Below are 25332 nucleotides of genomic sequence, written 5' to 3'. Positions count from 1 at the left end.
ACAAGCGCCTGCCATCCCAGGGGCAGAAGGCACCATTAGATGAAGGCCAGGACTGTGCTAAGATTGCTGTACCTGGCCCTTGTTCACAGCTGGATGGCAGCCAGTGAACTTAAAGTGTGGGAGGAGCACCCTCCGTCTGTCCGCAGCTCTCTGTATGGGTATACCCTGAAGCTTCCTGGAAGCAGCTTCCAGCTTCCTCAATTTTCAGAGCTCATACAGGCTTATAAATGCCTATGGGGTACTTTTATCTACAATATTTAATTATTATTTCCAAGCTAAGGAATATCAAAATGCAGTAGTAGCACATTCTTATTTCTCTCAATTTCTATTCTCTGTCCTGGGAACCTTAGACAAACACTTGAATTTTTCATCACTGAACTTCCCCCCAACACTTAGCAAGTCTCATCAAGTGAGATACAGGGTCACTCCACTTCCTTACAAGTTTCAAAGCAGCCAGGAAGAATGGGAGAGGTTCACTGTGCATGCTTTTTTTGTGGGATATGGGGTTCAGAAGGAAAGTAAGCATTCCTGGAAACTAAAATAATAAGAAAAAAAATGCCAAAATAGTTAAGCCTTAGTATGTCATTCAGCAAGCTCTAGCACACAGCTCAGATAGATCTAGTGGTTTGGGAACAGCTTGTACGGTGTGGTGTTGGGAAGAGAACCACTGAGAGACCCTGTCCTTCTGAAGAGCTGCAGAACACCTCCTGGGTTCCTCCTGTTGGCCACCAGTGCACACACCTCAGCTGCACGATTTGGGACAAGAGATATGAAAAGCATTTGAAAAAGCTCAAAAGAGCAAGAAAACAGGAGTCAAGTCCTTGACATATTTTTGTTGAACCATACACGGGACCAGACAGCAATACACTAGGAAGTATTTTTGTTCTCATGCATCCTTCTGTGATGATGGAAGTGCTTGGGATTTAGTAATTACTCCTTTTGATGAACATAGGATAATGAGGAAGAATACACATCTTCCCCTTGTCATCAACTGATGCAATGAGCATCTCTGCATCATACACTCACACGATACAAACATGCACACAGAGCCCTCCTCTTATTGCCCTACGGTGCCCCGTTTGCCAAGGTGAATGCAATGCCTCTCTTTAAAGTTTTTGTTTGTTTTAACAAATAGCTCTATTGACATCAACAATGCTACTGCATAGAATGTTGTACTCACCAGACTAAGAGTAATGCAGGCTAAGAGATCATTAAATCTGCCTGCATCTTAGTCCAACACTCTATTTCTAATAGAAAGCATCTTTTTTTTCTAATTCCAGTTTCACCCCTCTCAGAACTGCACCCCTCAATACTCATTTACTATCCCCTAAAAGAGGTCAGTCAGTTGTAGAAAACACCTTAAAAATCCAGTTCGAATGGAGAATTTCTAAAATTAGGAGAAAAGGCTTTCCCCTCAGACTGTTAGAACAAGTGGGAAGACTTCTAAGAACTGACCATTACACTGGATGTCTTCCCAGGGCTGCAACTAATTCCCAGTCTCATCTGATGCTAAAAATGGATTTCAGAATCAGTCAGACTAGGAAAATACACAGCAAGGTGAAACGTGATTCATGAGCTCATCCCACATTTAGAGAACAGGAAATATAAAAGAGTCAAGAAGTCTCTGAAAAAATGCAAAGTAAAAGTGGAAAGATCAAAAAGGAAACCACAAGAGGGCAGATAGACTACATAATGGGTGATGAAATGATTAAATGCAGAAGGGAAAGAAGGGAAGGTGTCCTATCTCTTAAGAGAAACCTCATTTGGGGAAACAAGTATTTTATGCAGAAGACTCTAAGTTAAGGGCATGAGCAGAATTCTACTTGTTCCACTTAAAGACTGGAATTTTTAGTAGCTGAACGGTTGTATCAATGGTTATGGAGATTTGGAGATCCTCCAGCTATCCAAGGGAACGACTGACAGACACACACACCTTTGTTCCCACACACTTTAGCCTCTCTGCAGGCACTGGCAAGCAAAGTGACAATTAAATCCTTGGTCTTGTGACAGAGACACTTAAATACTCACCAGCACTGAAATCAGAGCTCAGATGACAGGCCAAGTCTGTATTCACACACAGGAACCTCACCGTTCGTAAGGAAACTTGTTGTGAAAGGGATTACTTGCGGGAAGGAGACATACCTGGCTGGCACCATGTGCTGACAGAGACTTCATTTACGGGCACCACCATGGTCTTCTTGAAGGCCATCTTAAAACACCCGTAATTCAGTGGGGTTTGCATTTACTTATATCTACGCCACTCTTAGAGGGTTAGTCATCCAGAGTAGCGGAAGCATTTAGCATCTTTTTGCTTTCTTTAAAGTGCTGGAGCTCTGGACACCAGGCCCTCCCGTATTTTGAACTCTCGAGGGGACATTCAGTTCTGGGGCACTCTGCAGAAGGGAGCACACCAGCTCCTACTGTTGCTTTGTTCAGCGAAATAGCCCTGACCTGCTGCTTTCCTGCTAAGGCAATCTGGTCATTCTGAAGCTTTCTTAAAAAGGAAATTGTGCCAAATTGGTACTCTGATGTGGAGAACAGAGAGCAGGTTCAATTTATGACCTGAAAGATGTCAGCAGATGTGTGCTTAGCTGTTTCCAGGGTCCTTGATTAGAAAAGCCTAAAACCAGCATCTGCTATTTCTACAGAAGGCAGACTGTTCATGTTCATCTTTCATTAAATGTGGCTATGTTCTCTACATTAAAACATTACAAAAACTCCCAATCACATTTTCTACCTGCTATGTAATTTATTGTAAATGTATTTGAACAATCTGTAAAACTTCTGATTTCAAAGGTTCCCATTTTTTTTATTGTTCATTCTACTGTCCTTTGTATTCTCTTACTCTTACTACCCTTTTTATCTTAAATACATACATTAAAGAAGAAACACATGCCTATGCTAAAGATTCAGTCCAAGTCCTGCTTTAATTCATTAGTTTCCCACTGACTTCAGAGGGAAGGGATCCAATTCCAAAAGAGAAAACAATGTTTAAAAAAAAAAAAAGCTTATAGATTAAAACCCACACCACTTGACATCAGTTCACATTGCTACAAAAGTGATAATGTAAAGGTAATGTTCTCTCAACTATACAACTATTTTCAGTATGGCACAGTTTATGGTAGCAACTGTGCTAACACCAAAATCTGCAGACGAACTATTTGGAAGGGGCTTGTACTAGGTGTAAAAATGGGAAGTATCCTTAACATAACGTGGCATCTCTTGTATAAAGAGATCTAAAAATGAGATTGTAAACACTGGAAGAGCAGTGTAAGGCTGAATTCTTCCCTGTTTTACAAGGAAAAAAAAAAAATCATTCAAGCTCATTTTATGAGCTATATAATTCTTTAATTGTCAAATTTGACACAGAGTATTTCAGAAGATAATTCAGCTTAGTCCCTTGTAAAATGATGTTTACACAATGTATTTGCAATCTCACATACAAAAGCACAGAACCAGAGGAATGAAGGCTTTACATTACTGGAGATGGGACCTGAGTCACTTTGGCTCTCAGTGGCTTGTATCAATCTAGCCTTTTGAACCAATCACTAGCCCACAACTATCTCATGACCCCTGTAAAAATGAGCTTGTCGTTAGCTCAGTTGCTAGTGCATATCTGACAAAAATACCACCATACCTTAGGTTTTTATTGTTAAGCTTCAGGTTAGCACTTCAACCTGAGAAACAGCCTCAGCAGGTGAGATATGAGAGAGATTCATGGGGCAAAACAGAAAATCCCGCACTGCTGATTTCCATTCATTTTATCCATGCCACAGGATCTGGAATGTCAGGGGATATCACTGTGGCACGTCTGATGGGACTGATGAAAAAAGTAGGTTAAATTATTTGTATATATTTCAGGGTAATGGAGGACCTAAGGAGTCTGAGGTAGTTTGGATGGGATGTTGCTCTTCACACCTTGCTACCACAGATCCTTTTCATGCAGCAGCAGAGCCTTCAGCAATCCCAGCACCACGCTACGCTCCCACACGGAGCACTTTCTGAATACGAAGGATCTACAGAGATCTCTCTCTCGAAAGCAGTACAGAAAAAAACATCAGAACTTCTCATCGTCCATTCAAAAGGATGTGGGGAAAGGAAAGCTGCAGTAAGGACTGGCGTGTGGTCACTTCTTCGCTGATAATAATTTAGTTCAGGAAATGAACTAAGATTTGTATCCAGACCAAGTTACAGGATACCTGTAGGGTAGCAAATATAGTTTACCAACTGGATAGCTACACTGGGTACCTTTTTCTTTCTTTTTTCTTGTAGGGCTGTGACAAACAAGTTTATACAAAACACTAATACTGTTTCAAGTTTCTGCTTTCAGTTGTTCATAATTTTGCTGCAGTCAAAACAATGTTAATTAAGTTAAGTTGCCTGTGTAATAAATACTAAAAATGTCAGAATTAACTCTGACTCTCTATGTATAGCAGAAAACAGGCTATCACATAGTATTTTTTCGGTAATTCATTTATTGCATAAGGCAAACAATAAGCTACTCTCTTTAAGGCACTGGACTGGCTCCAGGAGATCTGTTTCTTTCCCTGATTCTGCCACAAAGATGTTATACAGGATGTCATCATGAAGGTGCTTTTCTATGTTTTAGTCAAAGGACCACCTAAGCCTCTTGAAAAAAAAAAAATATCCTAGGATCATCCATGATTGTTTCACTTTACATCTAAGTTAAAACAAAACACTCAGTTTGTTTTCAGCCATATTGCTTGCTTTGTTGTATGTACAGGAATACGGGTGAATAATTTTTTGCAATAGTTCATCAGACCACAAGTTAAAAGCATGAATTGACTTGTTGTTGCCTTAATTTTGACATTTGCTGAATGAAGCAAACTTGATTTTAAAAGCTTAACATTTAAATGTGGTTTTTGGTTGTTTGTTTTGTTTTGTTTTTGTATGTCGTCAAGGGTTTTGCCTACAAGGTCTGTAGATGGCTAGGCTTGGCCCCAAGATGCTGTCTCGTTAACTGCTTCACCTCTGAACAATCATAACAACCATTTACCCTAAATTCTTATATAAAGATAGAACCAGTTTAGCTTTATGCAGTATGGTAATTATTCATGGACAGGTATTTTCAAAGAAAAATACTGCTTTTCTATAGTTTCCTATAATTTCCTATATTTCCTACCATCCTCTCCCTTCCCTTCCCTTCCCTTCCCTTCCCTTCCCTTCCCTTCCCTTCCCTTCCCTTCCCTTCCCTTCCCTTCCCTTCCCTTCCCTTCCCTTCCCTTCCCTTCCCCTCCCCTCCCACCTGATACAACTAAAGAAGACTTTTTCCCAAGCAGAGGTGAGATAGGAATGCAGGACTGTGACTCTGCATTGTCTCTGGCTTCAAGACTCCTTGAAGTGCCTCATACACGAGGTGAAGAAATCTTGGTCTGGGGCCAGATTGCATGCCTTGAACCACTGATCACAGAAAATCCTTCCATCTCAGGGAGTTTTCTTAGTACAAAGGAAGCATCCATGCGAGATCCTGCTGAGATAATGATTGTTACACAATTTGTAGCACATCCACTTATACATGTACACCTCAGGCTCCACACAACTTCTTCACAAAAGCCCTTGGGTAGTGTTCACAGGATGCACCACATTTTCCTTCACCATCAATGAATTTCCCTGTGAATTAAGGCAACTATTTTGCCTGTAGGAACAATCCAATTTTATATTTAATATACAAAGCTATGGTAAATTATACCTTTACCTGCATGCCTATCAGAAAATTAAGTCATTTGAAACTGTACCTTGTAACAACTTTGCCCAGTGTTAAAAACTCTTTTTCTACTACTGTGTATCTTATGAAATAATTTCCTCAGACATTAAAAAACCATACAAAACACACCATGCTTCTTAAAAGTTTGTGAATTATTCCTTACATTGAGTTGTGAAACAAGGTGAAAATTGGAATCGAAATGCATGAACTCTCATTTCACACAGCTTATACTTGTGATGTGTGAATAAACATAAAAATAAGATGATGATGTGTTTTCCTATGACTCTAAAGGAGATTCTAGCAGTACTAGAGTCAGAAATTAATTAAATTTATTTCTATGATTGTATTTTTTGAGTGTAACTAGGTAGGCAATTATTCCATAGAAGCCTTCTGGTTAGGTTTCTGTTTTTTTATGTAACCTTCCTTTTTAAAGTTACAGTGAGGCATACACTGAGTAATGTACCATATAACGAATACTGAGTATACTATCTAGTTGAGCTTATAATTTTACTATTTTATAAGTAATTTTATATCCTGCAACACATCCCTTTAAAGAAAAGCATGGCACACCCAGTTGTACAAACCATTTACATAAGACAGAAATATTTGTAGGTGGTCTTGGTTGTGTATCCATGAGGTGGACTTTTTAAACAGAAAAAGGCAAAGCTTGATTTAATAAACTTGCATTTCATGACAGCAATGCAGAGAGAATAAAGTTAGCATTTACTTGTGGATGTTATGCGTTAGTACTGCAAATGAGGTATAATTTACTAATCTGAGTCAAGCCTACGCTATTCATTTGATGCTTCCTGTTCCTTCTAGGAGATGTGATAGTTGAAGAAGCCAAAACAAGAGAATTAACACAACAAGTTTTGAACTCTCTGGCTTATTCAGCAGAGAGCCAACAGTTCTGCAGAAGTTAAACTGTTCCCATAAAAGTTTCAGGCATGCTGTTAAAGCAAACAGTATAGGAAGATTAGTGCAACAGCTGTCCTGTAAATATATAGAAGACAGTATTTTCCAGGGATTTGGTATCTTCACCAATGCTTGTCCAGATGGACTTAAGCCCACAGAAGTCATTTGTGACAGTATTTTTTTTTCTTTTTTTGCTCTCTGGCATGTTTATTTATTCATCCAGAAAGCAGCGACTCCCTGCTTTCTTTGAGAAATCCTTGCAATAATAGTTGCTCCTGTGTCACATACTGTTTTGTCTGCAACACTGAAAATGTTTAAGTTGTCTCACATGCTTAGATGACACCAGTCCATTTTTGTCATCTATTCTTTTCACCTATCTTGCAGCAAAAACGGACTAGTTTCTTCAGCACTAAAGCTGCAGTCTTTTGACAGCAAAGATGAAATTTCCTATATGCAGTTAATTTGCAAATCCATGAAACAGTAATTAAAATTTCACAGAAAATGTATGGACCAGTGTTTATTTGCAAAACCTTAGGCACAAAAATGGAGCCACCTTTAACCCCCCACAAAAATAAAACCAAGTCCAGCCCCTAAGATCTTAAGAGTTGAAAATGTGTCCTAGAGCACAGACTGAAAGCTTCTGTGGGCCTTGAATGCTCTGAACAAGTTATACAGCCTATTTACAGTAAATTGTAGTTTTTGCTTCAGTCATATTGTCATTCCTAGAAGAAAAAATAAGGAAGATAAAATGTATTGGTCTATGAAATTCAGCATAGCCTCTTGACAAATACTGAAGATTGATAGGGCATTACTCAATATATTTATAGTCCAGTTTCCATATTAGAGAAGATCATTCAGAGGTGCATATGCCACAAGAAATAGTTTTACTTCTTTAGAAAACCTGACAGGATTTTAGTTTTAACTGGAACTTGCAATGAAAATATAAAAGGCAGGGATCTATGCTTGAAAAATATTCAAACTGATTTTCTTAGGCCATATAGCACTCTGAACTCCCATGGTTTCCAGGGGCTACAAGCATGAACAACACTTAAGGAATGTGAAGTATACTGAATGTACTATTTCAGCAGACATCTGAAATAAAATTCCATAGGCCAGCTTTTCCACTGGAAGGAAAAAAAGATTTTCTGAGGGAGAACTGTACTTCATGAAAGAACACGTTCCCCTAGTAACTTAAAGGTCACCAACACCTGTCTCAGTAACAGATTAGTAGATATCAGTCTAGCAATTGCAACTCCTAACCAGAATTTTAAAAATAACAATCCCATGTTGTATGTTGTAAACTACTGTTTGTGATTTTTCCTGGGTCAGTTTTATTGTATAGAAAGAATCATAGTTCTCTTCTCTTCTCGTCTCGTCTCTTCTCTTCCCTTCCCTTCCCTTCTCCCTTCCCTTCCCTATTTTAAAAAGCTTAAAAAAAAATCTTTCAGGAAAAGATGATGTATAGAACTGCCTGATTATTCAGGCTTAGAATTTGGTCAGAGAAAAATGTAATCCATCATTAAAAGCACAAAATCACAGAATAACTGAGATTGGAAGGGGCCAAGAGCAGACCTGAGTGGAGTAGGTTGCTTGTGGCCTTGTCCAGCCAAGTTCTAGCTGTCTCCAAGGATGGATGCTCCTCAGCCTCTCTGCGCACTTGTTCTAGTATTTGACAACCTTCATGGGGAAAAAGATTTTCCCAATATCTAATCATCATTTCCCATGTTTTAATTTCTGTCTGCTGTCTCTTTTCCTATCACCATACTCTTCTGAGATGAGTTGGTCTCTCTATGCTTTGTATCCACCCCTTGGGTGGTGTTTGAGAGCAATAAGATCCCCTCTTAGCTTTCTCTTCTCCAGGCTGAAGAAAGTCTCTCCTTTTACATCACACGCTCCAGTCCCTGGTCATGTTGGTGGCCCTGCACTGGACCCACTAATGTATGTTGTGTCCTTACAACGGAGAGTCCAAAACTCAAGTGTAACAAACAAAAGCTACTACATATTCTATACATGTGCTACACATACATACGCACATACATATATAAAAACATATGTATATATACAGGAAAGGGAAAAATGCGTTGTATTCCAAATATTTTGATTAGACCTTCATTTTTACACCCCCATTAATTCTATTCAATTATCGTCACTGGGAAATTTAAATTTAAGGAAAAATAATTTTCATTTAAATAAATGATTGTATCTGAGGAAAAAAAAAGCAGGTGTCTGTGGGTCTTAATCTGTATACAAATAGTATTATGGGTGAAAAATCATGCACACTCTAGTTGCTTTTCCCAGCTGAAGGTGAAAAGGTGAAAGCCAAACTTTGAAAATTATTTTAAAAACCATTAAGTGTTTGGGAAATTAGCATTAACCACACCATTATTCCAGAACACACACAGTGAATGTTCATACAGTCACCACACATAACAAATGAAACCAAAAAACCACCGACGTTCAGTAATGTGGGCTGGCAGGGACAAGCTAGAGCATTCCCCTGCGGAGAGAAGGCCCTTTCTGAAGTTCTCTTTCTTCTAAGATAGGATGGCTTCTTGCCTTTGCCAGCTGCAGATGAGGTCTGTCCAAAGAGCTTGTTTTCAATTCTGTGGTTAATATCCTTCCAAGAATTATTATCCTGACTGTGAGGGGCAACTCTTTTCTTAAGTGATATAAATTACCTTGTGTAAAAAGTGGTGAGGACAGTCTTATTCTGGTTCAAGCTAGGCTTATTTCAGTCTGAGTTACATCAACTGCTTTAACCAAAGGAGACCAAGCCATTTCTAATGCAAATAAGTTGCCTCTACAGAGGTTTGTAACCTCTGTAGAAGCTTAAGCAGAGCAGTTTCGGGTGGATACAATACAGTAGGTTAAATCATGTAAGACTTTACATAGATGAATAAAAGTTGAACTGGTCGAGGTGGACATTATGGAGTAAATCTCCATTTTGCTCCCATTTACTTTCTTTTTTTTTCTTTTTCTTTTTTCCATTAACATTCAGCAATGAATCAGAATACTCTTAACACTGCTTTTATGAAAAAGTCAAGAGACTTCCAGAGATTTTATTTGTAGAGATATTTCTGTTCCTTTTTGTTTATCATCTATGCATCACTTCCATATATTTAAATAGTGCCAAAATAATAACACAGGTATTTGCAGAGATGTTTGAGATGGTAATGTAAGTATTTTCTAGAGGGAAAACTGGATTCTGCATATTTTCTATCTTTTTAAAATTTATTTCTCTAAATCCTTTTTCTATTTCAGGTCGAACCAGTAAGCTAACCTTCATTCACTTTTGAAAGAAAAGATTTCTGAAACATATTGCACCTTGCTTGGGTACTTATTAATGCCTGTTGTCGTTCAGTGATTATACAAAGATTGTTTGTACAAAGAAGTTGCATTGGCTTGAGTTAAATGTTTTTAGGTCAGTGCAAATTCCTGGTTGGAAACTTTTAGATAATCTTAATCTTTAGCTATATAAACTTTAAATACTTTACTGGGGAAAAAAACAAAACAAACCAAAACAAAACACATCAACACAAAAACTTGTGCTAAAAAAAAAAAAATAGAAACTGTAAGAAGTTGCATTTCTGAATAAATCAGGCCTGGCAAATTCCCTCCACCTAGTTTTACTTTCAGGGAAGGAAGCCTCACATTTGGAAGGAAGCACCTCTTCCCACTACTAAAGCTGTACAGCTGTAACCAATTGCTTCATGAGCGTGCAACCTGATTGCTTTCTTTTGTTTGAGAAGGAATTGAAAGAAACACTTTCAGCTGTAGGTGAACTAAATTCCTCTTTACAGAGATTTAGAATTTTTTTTCTTCTTATTTAAAAGGTTTTAGGATCTTGCTGAAGGAATTTTTTGATCAGTGAAATTAATAATAGGTACTCAAAAGTACAATGACTAAGGTGTGTTTTGTCTGTATTTGGCAACATACAAGCCTAATTCAAAGTATATTTGCAATATTTTATATGGATTTATCCACATTTACATATAAGTTCTACCTCTACTCTTTTTCCTGTATAGAACCACTGCATCGTTGTTTTCAATTTCTCCTAGCCTCTGGCATTATCGAGGCCTTCTAATAGGATTATTTCTTGACTCTCCAGTTAGTGCTGTGAGAAGGAGCAAGGCACTGTTCTGCAACCCAGAATTATAAACTATGATCCCCTCTCCCTGTTAGGTTAAATGGCAGCTTTACCCTTGGAGCACCACTAAACAAATAAGCAGACCTACCAAAACATTATCACAAATAATGTAAGCATGCATGTGTGTGTGTATGTATATATATATATATATATACACATACACACACAGTATAAAAAACTGACTTGGTGAACAACTTCCAGAATCCCAAAGCTCAAATCCCTGCTCAAATGACATTTGGCTCCTACAGGCAGGGAAGAAAATGTAGTCCTGAAATATAATAGGCTTGGTCTACTTTATTTTTTTTTTAAAAAAAAAAAAAGAGAGAGAGAAGATCCAGTGACCCAGTGCCCTAAAGAAGACTGGCTTGTCGTTGTCTCAACTCTTTCATTGCACCATTCTCAACATACCTTTAATTCAGGGACCTGAGGGAAACCTTGTGTTAGTTGTAACGAGTCCAAAGAAAATAACTAAGAAAAAGCATTCCTTTTGTCTGTGTCTCTATTAAAAAGGACCTGCAAACAGAAAAAAAACTTGACAACAACTGCTCTAAGCAGTTGGGTATCAACTCAACCATCAACTATTTCAGCAAAGTAGAACTCGGGTCATTTATGGTTTTACAGATCACAGCTAACAGCTAAAACTGAGTCCAGAAACCAGAAGCCAGACAATTCAGACCATAAGAAAGATTTCTAACGTAGCTAGGAAAGAGACGCTCCTCAATAAGCAAACCACTGATATTTCCTATAGTGGCTTCAAACTCTGAGATGAAATTTCACAATGGAGTAGTCTAGGGGAAAATGACCAGTGTGTGTGGCAGATTACAGAACCGCACTAACCTACTGACTTACAACACCCTTGCAATCTTCTTTGTACAAGCTGTCTGCTCCCCTTTGCACTGGGCCCTCTGTCCCATGGTCTCACATCTTAAGATGGAATGAGATTGCCCAAAATAAATATGTAGTCTTGCCATCCTTAAACAGGCAGCTTCTATCTCTGCTGAAAGGAAAGAATTAGCAGTTAGGTGTCTAACAGGGTAGTCCACCCCCCTGAAAACAATAAAACAGAAATCATCATCATCTCTTCTAGTTGTTGTACCACCTGGTTCTTGCCATGACGAAGTCACAACTGCTCATCCTTATCCATCCTGGTCACTCCCTTCTGCTGCTAATAGCTTAGTAACCAAATGTGGAAGGGAGTACAAAAGATACTGAATGTGTACTCTCTGTGACCACATATGTGTATTAAATGAAGGGAAACAAGCAGGTGCTGTACAGAACTCATTGAGGAAACACGTTTTAGCCATTGGAAATACTCAGCAAGGCAAGTATGCCACCAGCCAAAGGATACCTCCATTTTCATTAGCAAAGAAGACAAAACCATTTTGCAATCCAAGTCAGTGAGAGGCTTGGCACAGATCTTAATCACCTCCAGGAGGAGATACCAGTGTATTCCTACTATTCCTGCTAATAATTAGCAGAATTATTAGTAACCAGTAAGGAAATTGTGTGCTTTTCAAGTGAAGTTCAGAGTTTATGGCCCTTAAAGCAGTTTCTGCCATCGCTACGGACCTAGCACTTTCCCATACACTTCCAGAAGCAAAAAGAAGATGAGTCTCAAGCGTAAGAGGGCATTAGAAGTGTTCCCAAAACTTCTGTTATTTGACTGAAAAATTCTGGTAGTGATGATGTGGCCCTCTTAGCACTTCTACTCCTCCCCTGCAAATGAACAGTTCCGACAGAATTGAATATCGCTCACAGAGGCATCTTTCAGGCAGTGAAGAATATTCAAACAATTTTGATGAGCAATACCACTCTGGACTAACTTAACCTGTCCAGCAAAATCAAATGTGCTGATTATGATTATGCAGATGCTGTGGTGAAAGCATTAACTTCCCCATTTCCTAAGCATGCGAAGTCTGGCCTGATGATTCCAGAAATAGATGTAGCCTAGAGCTCTCTACAAGACAGACCTCTCACCTGAAAACAGCCTGCTCAAGTAAAAGTCTACTTTGTAAAATGAAAAGAGGCACTGGAAACATGGTTAGTAATTACAGCTGTTTTCAAGGATAAATAATCCTTTGATTCATTAAGGTCCTTAAAACTCACTATGATGTCAACTGCTCCCACCTGGAATTTGAACAGTGGTGAGTAAAAGAAAGGGCATTTTCTTCCACTTGATCCATCTGTCTTCATCTCCTGTGGACCGAAGAGCAGCCCTTCATTCTGGTTTTGATTTGTCCTAGCCTATAAAGGTGACACACTTAGAGCAGACAGAGAAATACTGTAACCTACACTGCCCTTCTGTGGCCCTCCAGAGACCATCCCTGGTTCTCTCAGGAGCACTGCCAGGAGGCAGGGGCAATGTGGGACTGCAGACCCTGCTACGGGCTCATCACTATTCCAGGCTCCACCAAGGAAATGATGTTCTTGAGAGTCAGACTGAGCCACCATCGTAGCTGTTGAGTAACATCAAAGGAGCACAAGGCGGCCACTGCAGAACTGAGGATGTTGCTTGAGTATTAATAGTCCTTTAAATATGTTTATCAAACAAACCATCATCCCAGAGGAGAGAGGAAAAAAATATTTGGCTCCCATTTTGTACGGCAGCAGAAACAGAGAAAATCAGAACAAAAGTGAAACAAAGTGAATCATAAATTCCCCACTGCCAATATTTTAAGTTTGACACTGCAAATCAGAAAACGTTAATGCTGGGAAGCAGCTGTGAATTGCATGTAAACCCATGTAGGTGTGGAACCCCCCTGACTTCAGCTGGAGTTGGTTAAGGGAAGCGATCCATCTGCTTTCTATGATCAGGGCCTGAATCGGTGGTGGGAAACCTGCGGGGTGGAGGTTAGGTATGGCCACACTTTCACATCACGTAGTCTGAGGCTGCCTACTCCTATCTGAAATACCACCTTGAATCAGACAATTTTACCAAATCTATGATAATTCACTTCCACTGTATTCTAATATACACAATACACTAAGTTTACAGAGTTTATATTCTTTTATCCATATATAAAAATAATCATTTTCTATGATTATACATTTTTAAAAAATCATTTCAGGTTTAAAATTTAGGAGGCGCTACTTGTGTCTACTCCCATGGCACCCCAATGTGAGCAGGCAGTTTCTCGAGGTACGGCTAAGCTGGCAATGTGCCACACAAACCTGTTGAAGACAAAGTGTGAAGCTGCCAATGCTTTCAGTACATTTTTACTAGCATCACAAGGAGTCATGGTGCGTCTGTTAAGCATGTAAGAGGCCTCTAATTCTACTCTTTGACAGATTCATACATCTGTATGCCCAAAACTATGCAAAAGGAAGTACTGAAAATAGAGGTAGCACAAAAGATCATCACATGTATGCATTGGTGAACCTCCTTCAGAGAAAAGATAGGAAAGCTTTGGTTTATTGAGCTCCCAAGTCTTATATTTTTTTTTAAATTTTTTTTTTTGGTACAGTTCTGGGTGTTCAAATTATATACTGGAAGGTAGATAGGTACAGAAAATGAATTAAGCACAAGTAACCTGAGCACAGAGAGAAAAAACAAAGGTGAGTGGGCTCTTAAAAAAAATATTTGTTCAGATTTGTCCCCATACAGAAGAAAACCAGGGTTAAGGATTCTTCTTTCATTATTCCCTTTGTGGGGCTGGCCATGGTCTAGTTACAATATAAACACATAGAAACAGGAAAAATAACTGAAGACATTGGGTCTGTTTTCTGTAGATATATACAGACACAATTACAAACATATAATTCCATTCAGATTTTGTAAGAAAGAAACTGAAAATGAGTAGGGTTTTTGAGATACACTTTTTTTTCCTTCTGTAAGGTCAAGTATCTCTATGCCCATGGAATAGTGGTTTTTCTTTTACATATCGCAGTTTGTAAAAGTTGTTATTGGTGAGTTAGTAAATTGTTTAGTTTGAAATACGGTGAATTTGCAGGATGCAGCTGAAACGAAGAGGTAAGACATTCTAACAGTCTGCCAGTGCTTTGTAATATCTTACTAAAACATCACAAACCTATCCTAATTTATTTCAAGTCTTCCCTCATTAAGAGCTCCTGGCATCTAATGCAGAGGCATGTCAGCTTCTTCTGTGCAAGATAACTAAATCAGGAGATGTTCTGAAGAGTGAGTAATGTCCAAGTTTGTTTCCAAATACTGCATTATGCATAGGCATTTTTTGTTTGTTTGTTTATAAAACAGACCCATGACTTTCTGAGACTATGATGAGTAGTTTTTGTTTATGTAAAGCAGGAGCTTCCGCAGCTGTTTACAGATGAAATTCTGCAAAGAGCTGAATACCTAAAATTACACTGCAGACAGTGGGTATACACAAGTCAGAACATACACAGAACGAGTGGGGTTTCAAAGGACTTCAGATCTCACAGCTTTCAAACCCTACACGTTGTTATGCAGATGAGGAAAAAGATAAATTTCATGGAAATGTACCAAAATTTTTTTTTTAACCTAAGTTTTATGATATAATACACATGACAGGTATCAGAGGAATTCTGAAGCCTTTACAACTATGTACTCCACGGAAGAAAACGAGGGAATCTTTGGGCCTTCTTGGCAATGGGGATTCTCCTTTTCTTTGATCCGGAGTTGCCTCCCTTGCCTGGTATGGCATACAGCAAATACTGTCTTCGTGGAAGTGTTAGGACTCTATTCTTGATGATCTGCCCTTTTCCATGTTTCTCTCAGATAAATCTCTACACAGTTTCTCCCTGTTCCTTTTTATTTTTCCTTAATATTGTACTATTGACCTGTGAGTTTTTTCAGTTTGGATTTCTTTGTGCGGCACCATTTTAATATTCCACTTTAGTATTCTAGAGATTCTGCTTCTTTTATTCCTGTCCACTACTTCTAGTGATGCAATGCATTGGTGGATATGAACAAGTGATTCTAAGTAAGCCACATGTAGCAGCAATCTGCTCAGTGGAGTAGAGTCTGTTCAGAGATACTAGGCTACTACTCAAAAACTACGTCCATTTTCACTAGTAGATGTTCTTGTAGATGGATGTTCTTGTTCTTTTATTCAGCATTGCAGTGGTGATATTCAGTCCTCTTGATCCATATAATGGGTGTGTTATTTGTATTGCTGATTTAAGCTGTCACAAGAAATCCACGTATATTTGACAAACCAGTGGTGGTGATTGAGAGTGATTCACAACATTCTTGCAGCTGAGCTTCTGACCATCTGTCATGGAAGACCATTTGAGAGGATTTCTAAGATGGGGTTTTCTTTTATTTGAAAACTGATCTGATTCTGAACACTGTCCTGTGGATCTCCTTTCCAGCAATGTCAGGCTCTGTAGTCAACGACTGCCAATCCTCCTGTCAACAAAGTTACCTGACTTTCTAGTCTTAGGGACTACAAACCATCCCTAGTGCTAGCAGTTGACTTTATGTCAAAGCCTTCTTCTCCCTAAGCTAATTTAGGGATGCCAGAAGGACACATCTTTTAAGAAAACGAAGAATTCCCTGCACTCCTGCTTGAACACAGGGGACTCTCTGACCCTCTGTACATTTTAGCAAGTGCATTTTTGCTGGAACCTATGCCTTGGTGCAGAATTCTCTGTATTGCTGGTATTCTTGGCTCAATGAAGGATTTTTTTTTTCTTTAATGGGAAATTCTCAGGCTAAACAGAAGGGAGTCTGTACTGAGTTTGCAGGCTCTAAAATACACAGCTCTCTGTGAGGAGATCCAGAAATGAAGGACCTGGGTTGTCTTAACTAAATTTTGATTTAGTGCAGAGAAATTGGACGGAAAATGTGAGATGGCACTAAACCACTGCTGTGTCCCACGTCTTTGCACTCCAGATCACTGATGTAAGACAGAACAGCCTTAAGGATCGCTTTAAATCATCCTGTAACTATAGCATCATAAATGATCTTCAGGGTCAGAGGATAAGAGAGTTTGACTTTCTGGCAGTTGTGAGTTCTGATGACGCCTCTACTCAAACAAAGAAAACAAGTAAATGCTTGTTTTAATTTAGGATTAATTTTTGTGAAAATGATACTATAATCTTGATACATTTTGGAGTGAACATCTTTTTTTGACTGACTTCATAAACTATTATGTCAGTAGATGCCATGGAATGCCATGGTCCTCAGTTTAGGAAGTGAAAGTGGAAAAGACAAAATTTTCAGAATTGGAGACTTCTGCATTTTTGAGAGGCTGTAAAAACTGTTAGACTGAAAGTTTCACTCTGTACTACTATTAGCTTTAATTAAAGAACAAGTTTACCTTTCATTGAGGTAAGCTTACAAAATTGTGTTATTTCTCTAACCAGTTATTTTAAAAAGTATACATTAATTATCCCCAATTGTCTGAGTAAAAAAGTATAAAAGGTTTTAGAAAAGTATGCTGCTATAACCCATAGTAAGAATAGAGTAGGCTATTTAATACCGATGTAATTGCAGGTTCTTTGAAGAGACCATTGAAACAGCTTGTATTTTAAAACTCCAAGGCAGGCTAACACTGTAAGAGCAGCTTATGCCGTAACATCATTTAAGCTCCAAATTTTCTGAAGTAGTCAAAATAAGGCAAGAAGATTCTTTTTTTTTTCTAGGTTACAGGTAACTGGAAGTACAGAGGCAGCTTTAATCTCCTGTTTATCTGAAGCTTTGTCCTTCTGAAAATGTGCAAGTCTCTCAAAAAGTTCAGCTAAGCAGGATTTCTATCTATTGTTTTGGGGCATCTGGAACTAGTGGGGAATACAGTACTTTCCCAGCTTAACATTTTATTTTTCCATTGCACCCTGAAGCTACACTGTGCACTGCCAAGAGAAAACTAATTCAGCAGTATAAATTAAAAATAGGATTCTCGTGACACAAACTGCATAAATATGTTTTACTTGTATAATGACTTTGCAGCAGTGATGTGTCTGTTGTGAATTCTTCTCAACTTGTGAGATGTGTTTTACATTGCCAGTTTGCAGAGGGAAACAGAAATAAAATGTTAAAAAATGTTACTGAAAGATGAACAAGTGATTTTTAGGGGAAGGTGTTGCCAACTATTTCTTTGTAATATTCAATTATCCTTGAACTATTTTTTCTTTAGGGGAAAAAAAAAAGTAAATGTTTCAAGTATGACTTTAATAGTTTAACAATCAGAACTCTATTAAGACTGTAATTTTAAAGTTTCACAGATTCACGTCATTCTTGTACAAGAGTCATAACAATCTTCTCAGTAATGCTCTATTATAAACGCAGCTGAAAACAAGAACTTTACATAAATGATACTGTAAATAAATCTCTGAACCAAGCATTAGGTTTTCCTTACTATTTGGCAGGGGGGTGATATTTTCAACAAAAGCTTTGTCACCCTCGGAGAGCCAAAGACAGCAACTACCAAGTGTTTCCAGTTCTGACCTCTAGCAGTCCAGAGATCATAAGGACAGAAAAAGCAGCTTTCAGGAATCCAGAACAGTGTGAGTGGATGGTAGCTATCTATCTTCAGATAAGGCCCAGCAGTTACGCTACAGCAGTTAATTAGCACAATGTAACTATTAAGTCATTAGTAGAAATTGGTTATTAGAAAGACCAGCAGTCAAAAGTTGTTGAATAGGGTCTAAGAGAGATGTAAGGAGATAAGGGATCTTACCAAACCATGACTATAAACCATCAGATTTAGGAAGAAATTAATTAAAATTACTCTAAACGTTTATTTACCAAAATTGAGTTTAAATGGGGCACGAAGGCATGGTGTTAGTGAAGAAAAGACGCAGACCTAACATACATATTTCTAAGCAGGTAATCAGATGGTCTAGGAATCTACCCATCCCTCAGTCTTGTAATGAGGTCTGAATAGCACATCCTTTTCCTTGCATGCAGCCCTGCTCTCTGCTGTGTGCAAGCATCTGCCTAAGCAGAAATGGTTGTTGAACTAAGGGTCTTCTTAGTGGCCTTCAAATTAACTTCTTCAAAAATAAATAAAGCACGGCCTACCAGCCATTTTAGCTTTTTTTCTCAGCTCCATTTATTTAAAGTATCCTTTAAGACAACTATTATCACCCCTGAAATGGATCTACTCAGCAATTAGTCCCAGCTTGACAAATCATTTGGGTCCAATTTACATTTATTTCTCCCACAGAACAAAACAACAAGGGAGTAAGTTCAGAGCTCCTTCTCTTAGTTTGTTGTATGAATGCCATAGTCTCTATCCCAGGAAAACCTGAATAAGAAAACGATTATTCATAATAAAGGACTTAAAGATATATTGGATTGGGTAAACTAGTGATATTAAGTTTGTTAAAAAGGATTTCCAGATAATACTTAGGAAACAACAAAACAAGAAGTACAAGAAGTTAGGAAGAGTAGTAGTTTATTCTACAACAACTATTTCTTATATGAACATAATGTATTTTCCACATCTGTAATACACAGATGGTGACAAAAAGATCAGTGAAGCTGCGATAAGAAGAGTTGAGCGTAGGACGTTCTTCGTTGTGGTTGTTCATGCCTGTGTCTTGAACCTAGCCCTTGTCCTTACATTGAAACAAGGCCCATAGCTCAAATCACGGGGAAAAAAATAAGTGACTTAACTAGCAACTTCTAGTGAAGCCATTAAGGCTGAATATCTATAAAATCAAGCCCCACGGAGTAAGAGGAATAATTACATAAAAATATACTGACCTGAATACTTACCCTATGGGATATTGAATGGCTCCTGACTTTCCAGCTCTTCTCAACTACTGCAAGAGTTAAGTACTCAAAAGGTCTAAAAATTCCAGAGAATTTAGCAAACAATGAATGAAAAGAGACCTGCAGCTAACTGACCAAGTTCACACATCAGAAAGCAATCACGATATTTTCTGTTACAAGCAGGTGGTTAACCATGAATGTTTATTACTTGATGGCTACAAACCTACTTTGATTTCTTTGTAGGTAGCAAGTGTTCTTTATTAACAGCTATAACCAGCTATTGACACCAACCCAATGTCCATCACAGTTTTGTTTTTTAACAGACTTAATCATGTACCTGTTGAACATGGTAGATCAGCCCTGAGAAAATTCTTATATTGAATGTACATTCAAATTAATCTTGACTTCCTACCTCAGAAATTTTCTATTTGATTTATGCTGATCTATACTGAGACAGTGCCTACTCAGGCGCAAAGAAAAATATAAGCTCTACAGTCCTGATGTTGTTAACAGTGCAGAGGACCCATGCTTACCAAAACCACTACAGGTTTAAAAAGGCCTATGTGCCTGACTACACAAATTAGCTTCCAAAACTGCAACTTCCTAAAGAAGATGCTTACCTTGCCACATTACTTCTCTTCCCCACCCACTGTTGCTTTATGCCTTGATCACATGGACACTTGCACATACTTAATTTTGTGGCATTATTCATGACAGCAACTTGTGCAGCATGAGCTTCCAGGAACACATGGTCCAGGAACAACTCCTCCTTTGCTGAGTCAACTCTTAGTGAGCAAGTTTCTTCAGTAGCAAAAAGAAAGTGGAGACTATTGGTCTGAGACTAGTTGCCTCTAAAACAGTTATGCTCAAAACTGGCGTATCAAACAGCAGATGTCTGATACCAAACACCTCTGTATTACTCAAAGTTACACAGTTTCATAGAATGTTTAACAGCAGCAGCTCCCCAACCTTCTAGGCTACAGGTTGACTGCTGCTCTCCATCCTGAAAACATTCTGTGGACTACCACGTGTCTGTTACCTTTTTTAATGCGTGAACGGTACAACATTGTTCTGTGGTTCAACATCCCATGCGTATGCAAAGTTCATTTGCAAACTCTATTTACAAATTCTAGTTCTATCTGTCAAAGGTTGTGTCATGTTATTTTTTCCAGCAAATAGGGTTTGTGCTTGCATTAAGAAACATACAACTGGAAGAGACAAAAATTCATAAATATTAAAGTGAATGTACAAGGAGATGACTAAAATAATGTACGAGATAAAGCCTTTTTCTGTCACCACAAATGGTAAGTTCTGCGATACATAGGGCACTATAATCACAACCCAGGATTTTTCCTTTTTAAATGGGCAAATACTCATCTTTCCATCCACTAATCATTCTACTACGTTTTAAGGCTTGGCTGTTCTTTAGCTCCTGCAGCAATGCTAAGAACATCCCCACCTGCAATACAATGAATAAAACACATGTGGATTCTGCTTATCCTTATACACATGGTTAATTTTATAGGGATGAGAATAGTCTAGGGCTGTTATCCATCAGTGGGATCAGTGTAGTTATTTATGTCTAGACAATTAAGAGAGCTTTATACAGATTTTGAGATTTTTTTAGTTACACTTTTCCTCAAAATCATTAATAGTATTGTAGGACTATATAAATATGGAAAAAGATTATTATAAAACAGAAGCGGGGGAAAAAAAGAGAAGGCTTCCTGACAAGCACTCTCTCTTTTTTTTTTCCTTTTTAATTTTAAATAAAGCTGTCTGTGAATTTGAGCCTAGGGAGACCTTCATTAAAATCAATTAATCAGTCAGCCTCTCCGCTGAATAGCTTTCTGGAGACAAAAAGTCAAAATAGGTTTCGAGAGCGAGGTGGGTGCCTCCCGCTCGCTCCCTCCTCCTCCTCCTTTACACCCGCGGGGCTGCGGCCGCCGGATCAGGCCCCGGGGTGGGCCCTGTGCCCGGGGGGACCCCCGGAGGCCTGGCCCGGCCGCAGGTGCCCCAGGCCCACGCAGGTAAGCACCGGGGCGGGCGGGCGGCCTCTCCTGCCCGGGGTGGAGGAGGAACCGGCGTGGGGCTGCCCGCCTGGCTCCTGGCGGGCGGCTCCCCTCACCTCAGGGGCCGGCCGTTGCGCCGCCCCCCGCCCCGTCCCCGCTGCGGGCGAAAGTTGGCGGCTGGCGGCGGGGCGCTCCCGGTCCCTGCCAGCCCACCCACCCCCGGCGCGGTGCGGGGCGGCCCGGGTGCCCTGCTCCCGCTGCTCCTCCCGCTCCTCCCGCTGCCGGCGGCCGCCGCCGGGGTAGCACAGCTGTTACGGAGCGCCGCTGGTCCCTCCTCCCAGCTGCGGCTGCCTCATCTCCCCCCACCCAGCCCGGCCCTCCCCTCCCCTCCGCCGCTCCCGACGCTGCCGCCGCCGCCACCTCCTCCTCCTCCTCCTCGTCGTCGTCTCCCCACCCCCAGCCTCTCTCTCTCTCTCCCTCCCCATCTCCCTCTCGCCGTCCCGTTCCCCCCGGCCCCCGCCTCTCCCCGCCCTGCCGCCGCCGCCGGCCCTGGCAGAGCAGGCACGGCGGGGGGATCTCGATGTAACACCATGACAGGCATCGCCGCCGCCTCCTTCTTCTCCAACGCCTGCAGGTTCGGGGGCTGCGGGCTGCACTTCCCGACCCTGGCGGAGCTCATCGAGCACATCGAGGACAACCACATCGGTGAGTGCCCGGGGCAGGGCAGGGGCGAAGGAGGGGGGACGCCGGGGGGGCGTGGGGCGGCGGGGCACAAGGTGCAGCGGGAGGGAGGCCGGCGGGTGAGGAGCGACGTGGAGGGCTCCCGGGGGAGGCGGCGTGCGGGGCACGGCGGGGTGCGGGGGACGCGCGGTGGCCGCGGCGTGGGGGAGTTAGTTTGCATTGGCAGGAGGGAGTGCAGAGACCCGGAGGAGGAGGAGGAGGAGGACGGGCACAGCACGCCGCCTGCTGCTTCCGCCCCGGCTCTGGCTGTCAGGGCTCCGGGGAAGGAGGGAGGGAGGGAGGGAGGGAGCCGCCGCCGCGGCAGCCATTCCGCTTCCTCCTCCTCCTCCTCCTCCTCCTCCTCCTCCCGCCGCTGCGTCCTGTCAGCGCCGTTGCTAGGTGTGGCGGCGAGGATGGGGCGGCGTGCGAGGGGAGGCCGGGGCAGCGCCGGGACGCTCCGCTCGCCGCCCTCAGCCCATCACCTGCGGGCTCCCCCCGCCGCCGCCGCCACCCCGCTCCCTCCTTCCCCTCAGCCCCGCGGCCGGCGGGGCGCTGCCTCCTCGCTGCCTCCCCGGCCGGGGGGCCTCGTGGGCGGGCGGGAGCGTGCGCAGGGGCCGCCGGGCGGCGCCGCGGGCAGGGGGCGGCGCGGCTGCCGGCCGCCGGCCGTTCACGCCAACTTTCCCTCGCCCCCCTCCGGCGGCCTTGCTCCGGCGGCGGCTAGGCCCGAGGCGTGCCCGCCTGGACGCGCTGAGGGCGGGGAGGCAGCGCCCCGCGGCTCGGCCCCAGCTCCCCCCCCCCCCCGGGTGTGCTGCTTCGGCAGGTGTTGGCTCAAACCTGAGGCACCGATTTTCTTCTCCGCTGCCTGAGCGCAAAGAAAGTGAGCTTCTGGAGGTGGTTCTGCCAGGCAGAGCGAGTTCCAAAGCCAGCGTGGTGGTGGTGGGGATGCTGAAGTTTTAAGTGCCTGTGGGCCGCAGGCTGCTGTGCTTCGGTGAAAGTATAAGGAAATAAAGTGCTGCTACAAACTGAAACAAACACTAGTTTAATCACTTCGATTACATTTTAATAGGCAGGCCCAAATACTCCCCCCCCCCAAAAAAAAAAAAAAAAAAAACACCAAACTTTAAATTACAAGTATAACATCACATTCATATAATGTTACGGGTCAGAAAGATGAAAGGTGTGCTGCTCCTAATTACCATGATGTCTAGGATGAAGTAACAAAACCACACACCACAAAACTGTGTAATTTATGACTCGGCGCGGTGCAAGTGTGCTGTTGTGATATTGCTGGCTCTTGGGGGGTTTTCTTCTGAATCTCAGATTCTTCGCTTCTCCTACGCTCTGTGTCACATCACAACGGGAAAGCTCAGGGGAAACAGTTACCCAAAATGAAAGCTCATAAGTCATCTGGTGTGTCCCTCAAATGGGTTATCGGCCCGTAGATGTCGCAGCCCGCAGGGTGTCAGAAAAGATAGAGTCCAGCCCATGCGGTCTGTGCGTTGCCCTGTAATCACTGATCAGCAGTTCTCAGACTTCTCAGCAGAGAGGAGAACTTTATCTGGAAATACTGTAACTCCTTAATAATTGTATATTTAATTCTGTTGCAAATATTACCTGTTTTTTTTTCTATCTCAAAGTTAATAAAGTGCTACTGATTCAGCATGTGCACATACATGTTACATGGCATTGGCCAACACGTGGAGTACGCAGAACGGACACTTTGCACATACGACATCACACATGCAACTGATGGTGTACTAAGTGGTGCAAAATGGTGTAAGGTTGCTTATACTTTAACACTTCACCTCAGCGTGATGGTAGGTTAAACTTGACCTGCCTGTGAGTACAAGGCACAGGTATGTTACGTTACTCGCCTTTATCAAACACCTGACAAATCAGTTGAGAGTTGCACCTGTTGCACCAAAATGGATCCCAATCCTCACATGGAGGCCTCGGCTGTACAAGGTGGTGCGTGTGATGTGCTCCTGGAGCAGCTTGAAGGATCGGAGGATGAAAACTCACCCAGTACGGATTCTGCCAGAAAGTGATTTAACATTTCCAAAGGCAGCTTTGAAATATAGGAGTAAATGCCTGAACAGGAGCTTGTGTTGGAACTATTTTCTCAGTAAGTCTGATGCAAACAAGAGTCCAACGCTTTCTGTCACGCAGGTCTAGAAATGTGCACCAAAATTTGTCATGTTAAAAAATAACTGTAGCTTTTGGCATGCAGAGCAGGGTAACATGCCATGTAAAACATACGTTGCTTGGGACATTCCGTGTGTGCTGCAAGAAAAAGAAAACTCGATTGAGTTATTTTCTGCTGTTACTTTAAACTGAAGTAGGAGATTGCAAGGCAAACAGTGTTGCAGTGCAGGTAACAAGCCTGATGCTGCGAACAGATCTGTGTGGGGAGACCTTTGTGGCAGGGGCTCTTGATGCTCCCTCCGTGTAGCTCCAGTTGCTGCAGTGCTGCTGCTGTGTCACATTCCACAGGGTGGGTTAACAGTCATTCACATCGGCAGCGGAGTGCTGGTGAGGATTTGGTCATTTTTTCAGGGCTCAGTTGTCCCAGTAAAAACAAATACTTACCCAGGGGTCTTTTTCATCAGCCTTGCCAGTAAAGCTCAACTTACTATAAGGAAACACTTGTGGCATTTTGGGGACGGAATGCAGTTGGTTTCTGAGGGGTTCTGTAGTTCCTTTTCTTACCTGTAGTATAACATTCATGAATAATGATACAGTAATGAAGTAATTCATTGTGCAGTTCTTTTTTTTTTTTTTTTTTCCCCTTACATCTTAGGGGCCACCTGATAAATGACCAGTACCTTAAAAAAGAAAACCAGTGCAGGTAACCTGGGAGAGTTTTGCCTGTTGGATGAAACATTCACATCTGAGATGGTGATCGGCTGCTGCGTTTTCAGTTTTTTGCATTTAAGTATTGCCTTTGTGTGTTCTGTTGCACTGAATAGTTATGCTAAATCAGGAGTATTGCTCTTGGGCCTTTCAGAGGGCCCTAACAGTGTTCTCTGCAATGAAAGCGTGTTCTGCAGGAGGAACTCCTGTAATTCTGCAGCAGTGCTGACTACCAAACAGGCTGTATTCTCATTTTCTGCAGCTCACAGCTGAAAATAGACATTGATTCAAAACTGTTGGT

General features: G+C 41.4%; 1 protein-coding gene and 1 long non-coding RNA gene across 2 annotated transcripts in view; one reads left to right on the top strand and one right to left on the bottom strand.

Moving 5' to 3' along the window:
• Nucleotides 1–17261: 17261 nt before the first annotated feature.
• Nucleotides 17262–21678, bottom strand: LOC308189885. The gene is made up of 3 exons (XR_013946699.1): nt 20486–21678; nt 19450–19522; nt 17262–18976 (listed from the first exon to the last, which is right to left on the bottom strand). It is a non-coding gene; the product is annotated as an uncharacterized lncRNA (long non-coding RNA).
• A 143-nt stretch (nt 21679–21821) lies between these two features.
• JAZF1 (JAZF zinc finger 1) overlaps nt 21822–25332 on the top strand; it is a 191052-nt gene continuing 187541 nt past the window's right edge. The window contains exon 1 of the mRNA XM_080580462.1: nt 21822–22163. Within this exon, the coding sequence (XP_080436588.1) occupies nt 22049–22163 (115 nt within the window). The 5' untranslated portion in view covers nt 21822–22048. The remainder of the gene's footprint in view (nt 22164–25332) is intronic.

The sequence above is a fragment of the Anser brachyrhynchus genome, assembly GCF_964034855.1.
Source record: "Anser brachyrhynchus genome assembly, chromosome: 2".
Lineage (NCBI taxonomy): Eukaryota > Metazoa > Chordata > Aves > Anseriformes > Anatidae > Anser > Anser brachyrhynchus.
The sequence above is the reverse complement of the archived record's forward strand: the minus strand, read 5'-3'. Positions and strand labels throughout refer to the sequence as shown.